The sequence below is a fragment of the Anabas testudineus genome, chromosome 19 (genome assembly GCF_900324465.2).
Source record: "Anabas testudineus chromosome 19, fAnaTes1.2, whole genome shotgun sequence".
Taxonomy (NCBI): domain Eukaryota; kingdom Metazoa; phylum Chordata; class Actinopteri; order Anabantiformes; family Anabantidae; genus Anabas; species Anabas testudineus.
Window position 1 is genome coordinate 1,370,629 of NC_046628.1, and position 15,842 is coordinate 1,386,470.

Sequence of the window (15,842 nt, forward strand, 5' to 3'; positions counted from 1 at the left end):
GATGTGATGATTGTTTAATTGTTGTTGGATTTTTTGCATGAAGTTAAAATAAGAAAACAATGGCAACTTCATTCAAATGGAATAAAATTCACAATAAATGCTGATGATCAGTCCCTGGTGCACTGTCAGTAGCTGTGACCCTGTGTCATTATGCTTTTTTCAGGTTAAATACCAGGTGTAGCAATGAGAACGGTACTGACATTATTAGGAGGGAGGTGTAAATGGATTCTCCAGAGGACAACAAGCACTTGATGTTAAGGAGAGAAAGTTCAAAGGCTTTGAAACCCAGAAGAGCAGCTCAGTGTTTATTGGCCTCTTCATAACTCCATGTTAATCATGGCAGAGATGACAAGAATGCTGGTGACTGCATCACACACTGTAAGATCTGGGAGGAAAGACCACTCCTAGGTTTGTTTCTGTAAAAAAAAAAAAAAAACGGTTACAAACTTTTTCCCACTACATTCTTCACTCGACCTATAATGATGATTTCATCCATTACTACTCCAATTGCATTATTAAATCTGTGTTGTGGCTGTTTAGTTGGTTTGTATCTGATGTTGCACAGAAAAGAGAATGTAACTTGCTGTTGGCTCCATCTAGTGGCTCAAAATCTTCACTGCAGCAACGCAGAGAACCTCTCACAAAAAGAAGAGAGATGAACTATTCTTTCACCAAAGTATTCCATTATCAGTTATAAGCACATTGATTTGTTTAATTGCGTTTATTTTTGACTTGCACTTGAATTAAATCCGTGCATCGCCTTTCACCCTCTTTCATTTGGAATCAATAAACTACATGTTGTGCCTCGTTCTTCTCCACTCAGCCTGCAGGGGGCGACACTGTAAAGAACGGCAGCTCACTGTGCGGAACCTTTTCATCCGCTTTGTTTCCACTCGGTTTTACCATGGAGTGACACTTCCGTACTATTCCGGGTCGGAGGTCAGCGTACACATGTAAGGAGAAAAGAAAACAGGCATTGACTGGTTTCAGGCTACAGTTGGTTCTTACACAGGTAATGTGACTTCGTGTTATCTGTTTGGTTTCGGAACTGTAAACTGACTGTGTTTATGTTGTGAAGACGCTGCTAGCGAACAGTTGACTAGTCTCAGTCTCCACAGGAGTGTTTGTTGTGCTCTGCACAAACCTGAGCCTAGACTCCTCATGGTTCACTATGTTACCCCCCCCACTGACGTAAAGTCTCAGTATAGTTGCTGAAAATAAAAGATGCTCACCAGGTTGGAGAAAGTTTAATTAAAGTGGCGACTTCATCAATTTTCAGCTTGCTTTGTATGGTTCTAAAGTATGTGTGAATGTCTGGTGTTAAACTCTCCTCTGACTCCACCAGGTGATCCTGTGTTTTTCAGTTCAAATGATGTAATCTAGAGGAATGAGTTGACTAAAACTCCAATTTACATAGTCTGAGCAACCAGATGGCATCATCTGAACTAATAATCTGGAAGCAGTGAGATGTTCAAACAACAGACCTCCCATTCGAATACATTTACTACTCAAGCTAGAACCATGGGAAGCAAAATCAATGAAGTCAGTCCTCAAGAGCCTGTTGGCAGATGCACTGTTTAAATAATCTGCTCTTTGTAGGAAATTGTTGATTTACACAAAACTGCTACGAAAGTGATTTCAAAGACTATGCACTATGTTGTTGTTTTTATAGTTGTTCTCTTTAAACACCTGAAAATTTTACTAGATTTTTGGTAGATGCTTTGCACTTAGCTTGACAAAGTGATTCTTTAAAGAAAGTTATTGTTAAGTATGTAGCAACAACATATTTAAAATATACATTTCCAAACTACTTTTACAAAAGTAATTGAATAAAGCTTTCCCTTTCTAGTTGGATATATGTTCTATAGTTCCATTCATACCTCACTTATATCTGTGTTTTTGTGCTGCAGTGGACAAGATGGACGGGAAGGGGGTGGTACAGAAGCGACATCAGCAGAAGCACAGCGGACCAAAGGCGGAGAAGAAGAAGCTCAGGAAGCAGGGAGCCTCAACAGAGGAGGATGAGCGCAAACGCAACCCCAAAGCGTTTGCAGTTCAGTCTGCAGTCCGCATGGCCAAGACTTTCCACAGGTTAGTGCTGATGGCTCTTTTTATGTTTACACTGACACTTTAGTCACTCTGAACCTAACATGACAATAATCAATAACTGAGCTAAACCCAAGTGTAGCCCACAAGTAAAAGCATGAGTAATTAAAGAGACTGTATCTAACTCCTTCCTGGGTACATTTCCTTTTCAGGGCCCAGGACATAAAGACCAAAAAGCATCACATCCCACTTGTAGACAGGTCTCCACTGGAGCCACCACCAGTTATTATTGTTGTCGTTGGGCCCCCCAAGGTGGGAAAAAGCACCCTGATCCGCTGCCTGATCAAAAACTTCACACGGCAGAAGCTGGGTGACATATGTGGACCTGTGACCATTGTCTCTGGTGAGTTTGGCTGATGACTTGTTGTTGTTGTGAAGGTTTCTTCCATAACTACTGTCAAGACAGTTTTCCATTGACATTCTTACACTAACCTTTTAATAGAAATCCCTCTAGTTGCATTTATATGAATGATTCCAGCTGTGTCTGTCCCTTTCAGCTGCTAATTTGCATAATAATGTCACAAGCTACCTTAAAAATGGAAAATTCTTCAATGTTAGACAACATTTTATGGCCAACTTTAGAATCATTGTGTCACAATAATAATATATGGGTTTAATAAATATCTGCTCTTTGTATTCTCTAGGAAAGAAGCGCCGTCTCACTTTCATAGAGTGTAATAATGACATAAACACTATGATTGACCTCGCAAAAGTAGCAGACCTGGTAAGTTTATATTTAATACATGTAATACCAAGCAGAGCTAGTTCACTTTATAATATAATCATTCCAGCCTTTTGTAACCAGACTCACTTAGCTTGAATAGAGTCTAGAGGGGGTAAATAATGTGTGTTGTCTCTCTCCAGGTTCTGATGTTAATCGACGCCAGCTTTGGTTTTGAGATGGAAACATTTGAGTTTCTCAACATCTGTCAGGTGCACGGCTTTCCTCGTATCATGGGTGTGCTGACTCACCTGGATTCGTTCAAGAACAATAAGACACTGAGGAAAACAAAGAAGAACCTGAAACATCGCTTCTGGACAGAGGTTTACCAGGTACACAACACGCTTGTGTGCTCGTATGCAGAATAATTTTTGCTGAAACAATAACTTGTACGTCAGTGCGAATGTTTTACGTGATGTGTTTGAACCTGTCAGGGGGCCAAGCTGTTCTACCTGTCTGGTATGGTGTACGGTGAGTATCAGATTCAGGAAGTGAAGAACCTGGGCCGCTTCATCTCCGTCATGAAGTTTCGTCCTCTATTGTGGCAGACCTCCCATCCCTATGTGCTGGTTGACCGGTGAGTGTTGACCTAGAAAGCCACATACTCCTCCTAACTCCTATGAGTTCAGTGTTAGCAGAATAATCCATTACCTGTAATGTGGTCCTTGCTTTTACTTTGTACCCAATTAAGTATTAATTTCTCAACACTACCTCCTGACACAGTATGGAGGACTTGACCGACCCTGAGAAGTTGAGGACAGACCCCAAATGCGATCGAACTGTGTCACTCTACGGCTACCTAAGAGGGACATATTTGAAAAACAAGGGCCAGGTCCATATACCAGGTACATAAGTGTAGTACTGTTACAGAAAAATAGTGAAAACGTTATTTCTTATTATTTTTTCTCATTTTTGTTCAAGTCCAGTCTTAAGTGTTTGTTTGCCAAAAATATGTGAAACCTTCACTAACTGGTGTGACCCCTTTTGTCAAAGGACCTTCAAATAAACATTTCTAGTAACTATTTATCAGGCCTGCACATGAGCAGGAGGGATTTGAGCCAATTCCCCCCCACAGAACAGCTTTAACTTTCTAATGTCTCCTTATGTAGTTTTAGTTTGTAATGTTATCTGTAATTGATAGCGTAGCAGATGTTCAAGCATCAGGACTTATAAGCATTTAGTGTTCAGTGATTCTGTCATATACTTACACATGCAATGTACGTAGTAGTAGTAGTAGTAGTAGTAGTTGTATTAATATTTTAAAAAAGTAGTAATATTTTTTAGTCCCTGACAAAATGTATTCAATAAGCTTTGCTGCTGCAAATTACTGTGATGAAAAAACAGGTCTACCTTTAGTCATGTCTTTATACACGTATAAACATGTATAATAGGTATACTGCATGTTGTTCTCAGGTGTAGGAGACTTTCAGGTGGCAGATGTGAACTTCCTGCCTGACCCGTGTCCCCTGCCTGATGCCCAGAAGAAGAGGGCACTAAATGAGAAGGAACGACTGCTCTATGCGCCGATGGCCGGGGTCGGGGGCGTTGTGTATGACAAAGATGCTGTGTATATCGACCTACCTGCCAGCCATGTCAATCAGCAGCAGGTGTGTGTGTTTTACTTTATATCTGAACAATCCAAGGCTTAACTTTTAAGTTCAAAATTCAGATGACAAGCGTTCTTGGTGTGAAGTGTATTCTTCTTCATCTACCACAGGAGGAGGTGCGGCCCACCACAGAGCTGGTCCAGTCACTCATCGACACACATGCCACCCTGGATGCAAAGATGGCTGCTAGTAAGGTGTCTCTGTTCAGTGGCTCTGCCACCCTGGACCCCACAGACATAGAGCAGCAGAGCGGGTGAGACGCTGTGGTGCAGCTACTGCTCCTCTCTCTTACTCCTTCTGGTCTACTACAGTACTGAAATACTGAAGTCAAAAAGGAAATGTGCTTTTCATCATTTGGAACTTTCTGTCTGCATATGTGATGTGTTAAATAAACTTAACATTATCTGGAAAGAAAAATGATGCTAAAGTAAATGTTCTTGTTTTGTTTGTGTGCTAGAGAGGATGAGGGTCCTCGTGAGAAGCGTGTCTGGGATTCCAACACCCAGAGAGAGAGGAGAATGGTGGTTTTCCCTGGGGAAGAGGAAGAGGAGGATGATGAAGGCAGTGGGTCCAGTGATAATGAAGATGGTGTTAGTGAGGACAGTGACGAAGAGGAGGAGGAGGAGGAGGAGCAGGAAGAAGATGAGGAGGAGGAAAACTTGTCAACATATCTCAAGAAGGTGAGAGACAAATCAAAGGGTGAAAAGAATGAACCAGGCGACGCTCCACCAGTAAAGAAGCAGAAACTAGAGGAGAAGAAGAGAGGGGGGGAAGTGATCACGGAGGCCCCAGTATTTGCTGACAGTGAAGATGACTTGGAGATGACTGACGAGGAGGGTGGCAGAGCAGGAGACTCTGGGCACTGCTCTGAAGAGTCAGAGGGAGACAGTGATGATGAAGAGGAGGAAGATGAATCGATGGAAGAAGAGGATGGTGCTGCTGAAGCTACTGTGAAGACTGGCGAATCAAGTGAGGAGGAAGACGAGGAGAAGGAGCAAGGTAAAGGATGTTAGACATGTTATTTATTATTTTATTATTATGACTCAAACATTCACTGCAGTGGGTTTTGTTTTTTTAAACTCAGTTTGTGTCATGAAAAAGAGCATTTTGTCTGTCTTACTGTTTTTCCTCTTACAATGATGTCAGTCAGCTCACTGCATGCAGCAAAAAGAAAAGACAGGAAGCAGTGTCTCCTGTGTCTATAGGTTAAGATCTGTGACTGCTTCCAAAATAGACCAATCTGATTACTGATCTGCGGCAAATGTTAATTTTCAGTAGCCAGTTGTCGTATGTGCATTTAAAGTCATTCCATGATTACCTGAGTTTTTCCCGACTCTGTCCTCAGGGGCTCTGAGGTGGAAGGAAGGTCTTCAGCAGAAGGCAGCACAAGCATTTCTACGGCAACAAGAAGCTGCCCCCAATCTGAGAAAACTGGTTTATGGTTCAGGTAATCAATTGCCCGTACTACTTTTCAGAGAAGATTCAGGGAATCATTTAGCATAATTGTATATTGACATATATACAATGTCAAGAAAATGTATGTGAACCTTTTTGGAATTTAATGGTTCACTTCTTAAGTAAACTTATGATTTGTCATGAAATGTGATCTAATATTCATCTAAGTCAAGAGTATTAACAAATACAATGTACCTAAAGTTATAACACAAAAGAATTATTTGTCATGTCAAAAGATTATTCCAAGGGTTCATATACTTTTTTCACCAGCACTATTTGTTTGTGTTATTATTTTTAGGCACATCATATTTATCAATATTCTTGACTTTAAGATCAGATTACATTTTATGACAAATCCAAAAGGTTCGCATACTTTTTCTTGCCTCGGTATTATTATAAAGAGGATGTTTCAAAGCATGGTGTTGTTGCTATTTCTGTATGAATCATGTTGTATCAACAATGTGTCATGAGAGAGATCCGAATATAGCTACTTTAAAAACTGTATATTTTTTGTTTGTTTTGTTTTTCCCTAGTTGTTGAGGTCGATGATTCTGAGGATGAGGATGAAAAGGAGTTGGGGGGGATTTTTCGAGTCAGTCGCCCACAGAAGAGCAAAAAATTTCAGGCAAACGCCCTGGACTGCTCCCGTTTCAACCCCGACAACTCCCACAACTGGGACTTGGAGGAGGTATTATCATGGTGACATTATTCTAAAATTCATAACAGATGTTGGCTTCCTTCTTCCTGTGGTTATGCAAAACGGACTTTATAATGAAAATAAAATATGTTTTTCAGATGTTGAACTCCATCAGGGACTGCTTTGTAACAGGTAAATGGGAGGAAGACCAAGATGCTGCCACACTACTGAAGGAGGATGGTAAGTAGTGGTGCTACAAATGAGTTAAGAAGTTCTGTGATGAGGGAAAACTGTTTTGTTTCTCACTGTTGAAGAGCACAAAACAATTGGTGGAAAGAAAAACTTAACATCCAGCTTGTTGTTCTGCTTTATGTAGAAGAACTCTATGGTGACTTTGAGGATTTGGAAACAGGAGAAGTCCACAAGGGTCAAACTGGGCAGCAGGATCAGGCTGAGGTATGTCCTGGTGTTTTGATGAGCTGAGTTAAATATAGTCCATCGACTATGTAGGTGAGATTATGTAAAGGTGTTCTGAGATATTGAATTCACAAGAATGTGATTGATGGACAGATGGACAACCTGAAATTATAAATCTCCTAGTGTCTCAACAAAACCTTGCTGAGGTAAGCTGAGGGAAACTGACTGAGAGGCTTTAACACTGTTTAAGGTGTTTGCACTGGGTGAATAATGAAGGAATTATTGCCATTTTTAATCTTTGAGTTCCGTGTATAAAACACTAGAGTTGCTACCTATCCATTTTCTGCACCGCTCCATCACAGTGGCTGCACGTTCAGCGAGGTAGTCCTGGTAACCATTTCCCAAGTAGCTTTTTGCAGCTCTTCCTGGGGCATTCCGATATATCATTATGATATATCTTATCTTGTTGGCATGCTGGTGAGATAGCATATCAGTGCAAAAAAGTATAACTTTTTTGGATTCATGGTTTGCATTGATTTGTCATAAACAGATCAATAATTAATCAAGATATTAATGACAATTAAAGTAATACCAAAAAAATCAGATCTTTCATGCTTATTGAAACAACCATTAAAAGAAATTCCCCACAAATCCGTCCAGTAACTGATTTCCATTGACTCAAAAGACCCAATTCACCTTAGTCTGAGGCAATGTATTTGAAACACTGATGTAGTAAATCCCAAAGAGAAATGATTTTACTAAGACTTACTCACTTGGTCTGCTGATTGTATCTGAAACATACTGTGTCCTGTACAGATAGCTCAGGTGATAATATTGTCTTGTCTTGTGCACCTTGTGACCTACAGGATAGTGAGAATGATGAGGATGAGGATGGGGATGAAGCTGAGGAAAGTCTGGTGAAGATGGATGATGAGGAGACTCAGAAGAAAAAGCTTCTGGAGAAGAAACGAAGACTGAAGGAGCGGTTTAATGCAGAATATGATGACGGAGACTCTACTTACTTTGACGACCTGAAGGAGGAGATGCAGAAGCAGGCTGAGGTAAACCGTCTTTGTTTCACTAGATAATCTACATTCTGTGATTCACTACTTACAGCTGTCTCCGTTTTCTAATTTGACCTGCTGTGTGTTTGTGTCCTCAGCTGAATAGAGCAGAGTTCGAGGATGTGGATGACGAGACCAGAGTTCTGTATGAAGGCTTTAGGCCGGGAATGTATGTCAGAGTAGAAATCTCCTCTCTTCCCTGTGAGTTTGTCACCAACTTCGATCCCCATTACCCCATCATCCTTGGAGGTCTGGGCACGAGTGAAGGCAACATAGGATACCTGCAGGTGTGTGTAATGGTTTACACATGGCTAATATAACCTTATAATATTGCCTTAGGATGTCCTGTGAATTTCACATTTAACTAATCTTGACTTGATCAGTGCGCAAATCAACATTCTTACAGTAAATGAAAGGCTAGAGTGTTCATCATAAGCTAGGCAGAATACAGCCATTAGTTTCCAGCAGCACCACCTGCTGTTTTGTAGTAAGGCACTGTTATCACTAATTACCACTACAGTATTCTGACATATGTCTGTGACAAATCCTAACCTCTTGTCAATCAGATGCTTGTCAGATCTTAGTATTCACCATAGTTCTTTATGTATTCAGAACTGACCCTTCCACTTCTTCTTTGTAACATTTCAGTCAATTTCTGAACTTTGTGTTTGTTTGTTTACGTGTGTGTGTTTGTGTCAGATGCGGCTAAAGAAACACCGCTGGTATGACCGCATCCTCAAGACACGCGACCCCCTCATCTTGTCCTTAGGCTGGAGGCGCTTCCAGACCATCCCCCTGTACCACATCGAGGACCACAACAGACGTCACCGCCTGCTCAAATACACGCCACAGCACATGCACTGTGGAGCCTCTATCTGGGGTGAGACGCTGCTAAAACGCTGTTAACTGCTGCTGTACAACAATGACTTAGATTTGAATCACAGTGGACATTAACTACATGGTGTCTCTTTAAATCCTCAGGCAGAAAATGAGAGTGTGATTTTGGTTTTCATAGGCTACTTGAAGGAAAAGGCTTCATGTGTGTTTTAGCTTTTCACAGTTTTGTGTGTTTGAAACAAGCAACTCTGCAGAAATGAAAATGTATTTTTTGTCTGATTTTGACTGAAGGTCCCATCACACCTCAGGGCACAGGCTTCCTGGCTGTCCAGTCAGTAGCAGGAACTAAAGTAAGTCTTACTGTCTGTAGTTGCTCTAGTTTAAGTCGGTATGATCAGCTGCTTCAGTTACATTGTTAAAGATCAGGTAACTGACATAGCATGAATAAAATACCAGTTATAATAGAGGTGAGAACGTTTAGTTTAGCTAAGAATTGCATTTTTCTCTCTGCAGGCTAACTTCCGTATTGCAGCCACAGGAGTGATCCTTGAACTGGATAAATCTGTGACTATAGTTAAGAAGCTCAAACTGATCGGTTACCCCTACAAGATCTTCAAGAACACATGCTTCGTTAAGGTAAACAAACTGCTCTTAACCTACGTTGAGTTTATTGTTATTTACTGTTTTTTAAATGTCTTGTAGTGACTGGTTGTTCTGCAACATCATTCAGGTCAAGGTTTCTTAGGTTAGGTTCACCAGTGTGAACATTGTACATTGTATGTGCGGTGGCATAAGATGTTGGTGGGGTGGCACAGGATAGTGATATACTGTATAATATGCATTAATAGTACTACTAACAAGTACCTCATTGACCTCACTTCTGTGTTCATAGGATATGTTCAACACAGTACTGGAAGTTGCTAAATTTGAAGGTGCCTCTGTACGAACTGTGTCAGGGGTCAGAGGTCAGATCAAGAAGGCGCTTGCAACACCACCAGGTGCTTTCCGAGCCACATTTGAGGACCGCCTGCTCATGAGTGGTGAGTGTCTTCTATGAAGCGTGCAGAACTGTATACTGTAGTTCCGTAACCTTACCGACAGAGGTAATGTAGGATATTCACCCTGGCAATCTGGTAGTTATGATACCTCCTTCAATAAGATGTGAACTTGGTAAAGAAAGGCCACAACATGTTGAATGCATCAGGGCTTCTGGGAAGTGTAGTGTTAATTTGGAAAACAACTTACCTTTAAAGTGAAGCTACTTGCTATCTTTATTATCACTCTCTTGATTTTGTGGGAACTAAGTCAAGGTCATTAGACAATTATGTAAAGCTGTTGATGTGTTTTGCTCTGTGTGTGTGTGACTGCAGACATCGTGTTCCTGCGCTCCTGGTATCCAGTGTCCGTTCCTCAGCTTTACAACCCTGTCACCTCCCTGCTGCTGCCTGTTGGTCAGAAGGACAGCTGGGCTGGCATGAGGACTCTGGGCCAGCTCAAAAATGACCTGGGCATCCACAACAAACCCAACAGTGACTCTCTGTACAAGGTAGGCTTCTTCTGATGGACCTGCAAACAGCTGATCTGATGGAAGGGAACAAAGGATCAAGAGAAATTGAACATGTTCAGTGCTACAGAAAGTAAATCTTAAAAGGTATACTGTGCAATAATCAAACTACAAACTACAGCACTGAGGAGGAAGGTTATCATTTGATATAGTGTGTTGGAGATTTCCGCAGCAGTTCTTACCCACAAAAAATGACGGGCTGCTAGAAACCAACTAAAAATCAGATAATCTTTTTACTGAACTTGAACTCAACTGACAATTGGATTATACAGTCACTAATATGACATGATGCCACAAGACAAAATGCACCGTGATGCTATTTATTGTAAGTATGTTACAGTGTACAGAACAATCAGCCAACAGCCTCTCATCTTTAGCCACTGTTGATTTACTGGTTACAATGACACATGTTGAGGCAACAGGTCATTTCAGCTGTCACACATTAACTCTGAGAGTAACTTGTTGGTTAAAGTGCTCTCTGTAGCTGCTAACAGAGATTGTTTATCAGAGAAGCTGCTCCACTCTGGAACAAGGCTGTACAACCACACGTGGAACTGTTTCTGCATTTCTAGACAATGCAATAGAGTGATCCATCTTCAATCCAGAGCATCTTTACTTATTATATTCTCAATTATTCTTTTATTCTTATAAAAATAATTGCCTTTCAATGGCTGTCATTGTTTGCTGAAGATGTACATCTGTGTACATATTCCGTTAAAAATAACAGCTGTTTTCAGCTACAATAGTCTTTTACTACATTAACCCCACACTTTTGTACAGTTGTAGGTACAGTGTAGGTTGCATATAGAAAAAAAGTTATTCTGTGGTCAGTTTACTAATTTCTTTCCCTTTTAAGTGTCTTTCATAAATAAGAGGGTTGACAATGAAAAGGTGAAACTGTTAATACCAAGATATTGGAAGTGTTTAAATTTATTAAACAAAACAGCTTCTTACAGCATATTCTCATTATTCTGACATTTTATAGACAAAACAATGCGCTGAACAGTATAGATCAATTATAAATAATCATTGGTTGAAGCCCTAGAATAGATTTGTTGGTGTGTCTGTTGACCGAGGGCTGGCTGGCTTGACTGTAAACTCTAACTGTACTGTAATCTTAACTTGACACTTACATTTAAATATAATTTTCCCTTCAGCCGGTGATGCGAGGCCAGAGGCACTTCAACCCCCTCCATATCCCCAAGGAGCTCCAGAAGGCCTTGCCATTTAGAAGCAAACCCAAACAGCAGCAACCCAAAGGAAAGACCCCCAGAGACCTGCAGCGTCCTAGCGTGATCAGGGAGCCTCACGAGAGGAAGGTGAGCCAACTTGACTACAATGTCAGAACAGCAGCTGAGTGGCTACAGTCAGTCCTAGTTTTATGTTTAGTTATAAGGAAACACCGATCAGACAGTTCAGACATACACATGGTGAAAACAATAGAACAAATCATGGCCAAACCATGAAAAAACTACACAACAACCTTGTTCCACTCCCTGTAGTCAAACATATCCATATCACTAAGTGTTGTTTTTCTTTTGCCGTTCCTGTAGGTGGCAGCCCTGCTTCATTCTCTGAGCACAGTTCACAACTACAAGAGGAAGAAAGCCCACACAGTGCAGCATGCCAAACACAAGGAGTTCCTGCAACAGAAGGAGAAACAGGAGGATGCTAAGCTGAAGAGACAAAAGGAGGCACGTAAAAAACTGTACCGAATGATGGGCCAGACCGACCAGAAGAAGCAGAAGTCCAGTCTAAAGGGGGCGCCACAGGATGACTGAGTTTGTGGATCTGGACTAATGAGGCAAACCTCTGTAGACTGTGTGTGACTGAATTCTCTGCTCTTTGAACTGCTTTCTTGTTTTGTATTAAAGTGAGAGTCATCTGTTAAGTAAAATGTCTGACTTTTGGAGCTTGTTTTAATAAAATAGTAAAGAGAGCTCAGTCCTGACACATGAAGCTTTCAGCTGTACCTCACAGGGTCAGAGATTGCGTCACAGTCTCTTAGTTCATTGTTTCTCTGTAATTCCAATAAATAAGACTTACTAACATTACAGATATTAGACCAAGGATTAGGAATTTTAATATGAGACACCTTTTTTCTGGCTTCTCCTTCATGCTTTAAAATTAACTTAGTCTTATTTAGCAATATTTATTAGTGGGAGAACTTGAAGCTTTCACCCTGTTCTTATCTTCGCTATTTATGAATGGGAGAGCTGACAGCTCTCACACTATTATTATCTTCACTCTTTTTTTTTTTGTGTTCTACCGTTTCTTCTGTTGTTAACTAGTTGTAAACATTTCTTTTTAGGCGACATGCTATTTTTACATTTTCATTTACATTTTAGATGGCCATCTATAAGAGTCGTAATTCAAATTCCTATCGAATTCCCATATTGTCAAACTTTGTCTTTGTCATGTAAACTGTAAATGGGTGCAGACACTTTCAACTTTTCCCCTTTAGGCCAGCTTCTTTGTATCTTCTATACTTTTTGAGTTTTGTCAGTTTTAGTTTAGTTTTCATTTTTTGCTTCATTTTCTTCTTATCTATTGTTTTGAATGACTGAATATTGGTGCAGCTGGGGTGGGCTATGTTAGAGTGGAGGGGCTGATTTTTTTAAACCAAATTTCTTTTGTTTAGCAAAGCACTGCCATAAGTTTCATTCTGACATTGGAGGAATGTTTGTCCTGGGCTGATTAGAAGAGACGGCATCCATCCCACTTCAGATGCTGCTTTTTTACTATCTAGAAAATTTTTATTAGACAACCTAAACCCTAACAGTGGAGCCCAGGACGCAGGACGCACCCCACACACCTCTCTGCAGCTTCCTTACAGCCGTCACCCCCCAAAAACTACCATAACCCCATAGAGACAGTGTCTGCTCCCCGAGTACCTAAATTATTTATATCTAAAACTAACACAAGAGGAGTTATTCATAAAAACCTAATAAAAATAAAGACGACTCCTCTCTTAGAACAAAATAACAAGAAAACAATCAAATGTGGATTTTTAAATATCAGGTCTCTCTTGTCTAAATCCCTGTTAGTAAATGATTTGATAACTGACCATCAAATGGACTTATTCTGTCTTACTGAAACCTGGCTGCAGCAGGATGAACATGTCTCTCTGAATGAGTCGACCCCCTCAAGTCATATAAATTATCATGTGAAACACAGGTCGGGGTGGAGGAGTAGCAGCAATCTTCCACTCAAGCTTCTTAATCAACCCCAAACCTAAACATAGTTTCAATTCATTTGAGAGCCTCGCTCTTAGCCTCTCTGATCCTAACTGGAAAAATCAAAAACCAGTCCTGTTTGTTATTGTGTACCGTCCTCCTGTCTCTTACTCTGAGTTTTTAACTGAATTCTCAGAGTTTCTATCTGATTTAGTTCTTAGTGCAGATAAAGTCATTATAGTGGGTGACTTTAATATCCATCCATCAGATCAATCTATCTTTACAAATAGATTACGTACCACAGGCTTTAAAGGTTGCTGTAGTCAAACCCCAACTCAAAAAGCCTACTCTGGACTCAGGGGGTTTAGTAAATTATAGACCAATATCTAATCTGCCCCTTATCTCTAAAATTCTTGAAAAGATAGTTTCTAAGAAATTGCACGACCACCTGCGTAGCAATAACTTGTATGGAGATTTCCAGTCAGGATTTAGAGTACATCATAGTACAGAAACAGCAATGGTAAAGGTCACTAATAATCTTCTATTAGCATCAGACAATGGTCTACTCTCTGTACTCGTCATGTTAGATCGATCACAACATTGTATTATACAGACTGGAACATGTCATTTGGGATTAAAGCACTAGAGTGGTTTAAATCATGTCTGATCAGATAAATACCAGTTTGTACATGTTAATGATGAGTCTTTTATGCACAGCAACATTAGCAAGGAAGTTCCACAGGGTTCTGTGCTCAGACTGATTCTTTTCACACTATATATATGTATATACTTTATATAGGCAATATTATATAAAGTATAAACACTCTATAAATTTCCATTGCTATGCGGATGATACCCAGCTATACTTATCTATGAAACCAGGAGAAACTAATCAATTAATCAAACTTCAAGCATGTTTAAAATACATAAAGACCTGGATGTCCTCCAATTTTCCTTCTCCTAAATTCAGACAAGACAGAGGTTATACAGTTTGGGCCTAAAATCTGAAACACTATGTCTAATCACATTCTTTTCATAGATGACTTAGTATTGACCTAAATTAATACTGTAAAAAATCTCAGAGTTATATTTGACCAGAATATCCCTGTCTTCTGCTGTGAATTGGCGCTATACAAATACAATTAAATTGATTATGATAAACTATTTGTCTAAGCTAAGACAAAAATAACATTTTCTATGTGAGCCTCAGGGTGATGGGAGTCCCCCTCAGCTCTTCCATTGCCCACAATGTTAAATGTTTTATGTTAAAAAAAATAACGGACATGCACTAAAGGGACATAGACAAATATTAAATTTTGCTACTGATTATGATTAGTAAATAATACTGTGTGACTGTTGAGTAATAAACAGTTCCTACTTCCTCTAAGTCCTCTCAAAATAAAAGCACAAATCGAAAACTTTATTATATCTGGAGAATTTTGCTTTGTTGTTATTAGTTTATAAGAGTGTTTGACTGTTTAGTAACTATCCACACAGACTTCCTCCAAACCTTTTCAAAATAAAAACATAAATTACATTCACTTGCATAAATAGCTAAATTAAACATTGAGACTTCTGGTTCTGGCTTATTGATTATGATGGGTTAATAAGATTATTTGATAATTTTGTAAAATTATATTATATGACAGTAAATGTTCAGATTCCTATTACTCGATTGTTTTTATTTCTCCTATCATTTACTGTCTACTTCTTGTTTTTCATTGACTTATGTGTTTTTTTTATTTCGTCCTCTTTTTAAAACTTTCTCCTCTTTCCTTTTGTCACATTTACTTTTTTTATCAACATTTCTTTGTGATGTTCTTAGATAAGAATTTGTTATAACTTGTCATTGGTCAGCAGCTACTTAACGGTTGGCGTCTTTTTCAGCAGCAGATCAGCTCTCCCATGTATTTTCTTCAGAAATTGCTTTCTCTAGTTTTATTTAGTATCTTAAAACACTAATGACTTTAATGCTCTTGATTGCATGTATTTACAAGTCAAGCCAAATTTGTTCCACATGAGCATCGGAAATAAGTTTCTGCAAAAATCTGTTTAGGTCTTAAGTTAAATTCCTGTAAACATTCAAGAAGAGAATCACTTTATAAATGAATTTGTGACTGGTTACTGTGAAAAAACAACATTCAATTAATTTAATCTACTCAGAAATGTAGTTTATTAACGAGAAAAAAGGCAGCTTTTGGGGGATACACGACAGTGAAACAGTGTGAAGCAGTGAAAACTGCAAACATTCAAATGTG

The 15,842-nt window shown here is 39.5% G+C and overlaps 1 protein-coding gene across 1 annotated transcript; it reads left to right on the plus strand.

Annotated features, from left to right (window-relative positions):
* The first annotated feature begins 931 nt into the window (after window positions 1-931).
* On the plus strand, window positions 932-12,296 carry bms1 (BMS1 ribosome biogenesis factor). The gene is made up of 23 exons (XM_026351899.1): window positions 932-1,012; window positions 1,911-2,091; window positions 2,259-2,449; window positions 2,751-2,830; window positions 2,971-3,159; window positions 3,262-3,404; window positions 3,551-3,672; window positions 4,241-4,434; window positions 4,545-4,687; window positions 4,892-5,433; window positions 5,780-5,881; window positions 6,423-6,577; window positions 6,685-6,766; window positions 6,903-6,982; window positions 7,810-8,004; window positions 8,106-8,294; window positions 8,707-8,887; window positions 9,136-9,194; window positions 9,358-9,480; window positions 9,737-9,884; window positions 10,215-10,390; window positions 11,566-11,727; window positions 11,962-12,296. The coding sequence occupies exons 2-23, from the start codon at window positions 1,919-1,921 to the stop codon at window positions 12,187-12,189; spliced, it is 3,657 nt and encodes a 1,218-aa protein (XP_026207684.1). The 5' UTR covers window positions 932-1,012; window positions 1,911-1,918; the 3' UTR covers window positions 12,190-12,296.
* The last annotated feature ends 3,546 nt before the right edge of the window (window positions 12,297-15,842 follow it).

Excerpts from the sequence above, each read along its gene's own strand:
- bms1 (XM_026351899.1), top strand. The coding sequence starts at position 1,919 with ATGGACGGGAAGGGGGTGGTACAGAAGCGACATCAGCAGAAGCACAGC. Across the intron at positions 3,405-3,550 it reads CCCTATGTGCTGGTTGACCG|TATGGAGGACTTGACCGACC; the intron begins GTGAGTGTTGAC and ends CTCCTGACACAG. Across the intron at positions 9,481-9,736 it reads AGAACACATGCTTCGTTAAG|GATATGTTCAACACAGTACT; the intron begins GTAAACAAACTG and ends CTGTGTTCATAG.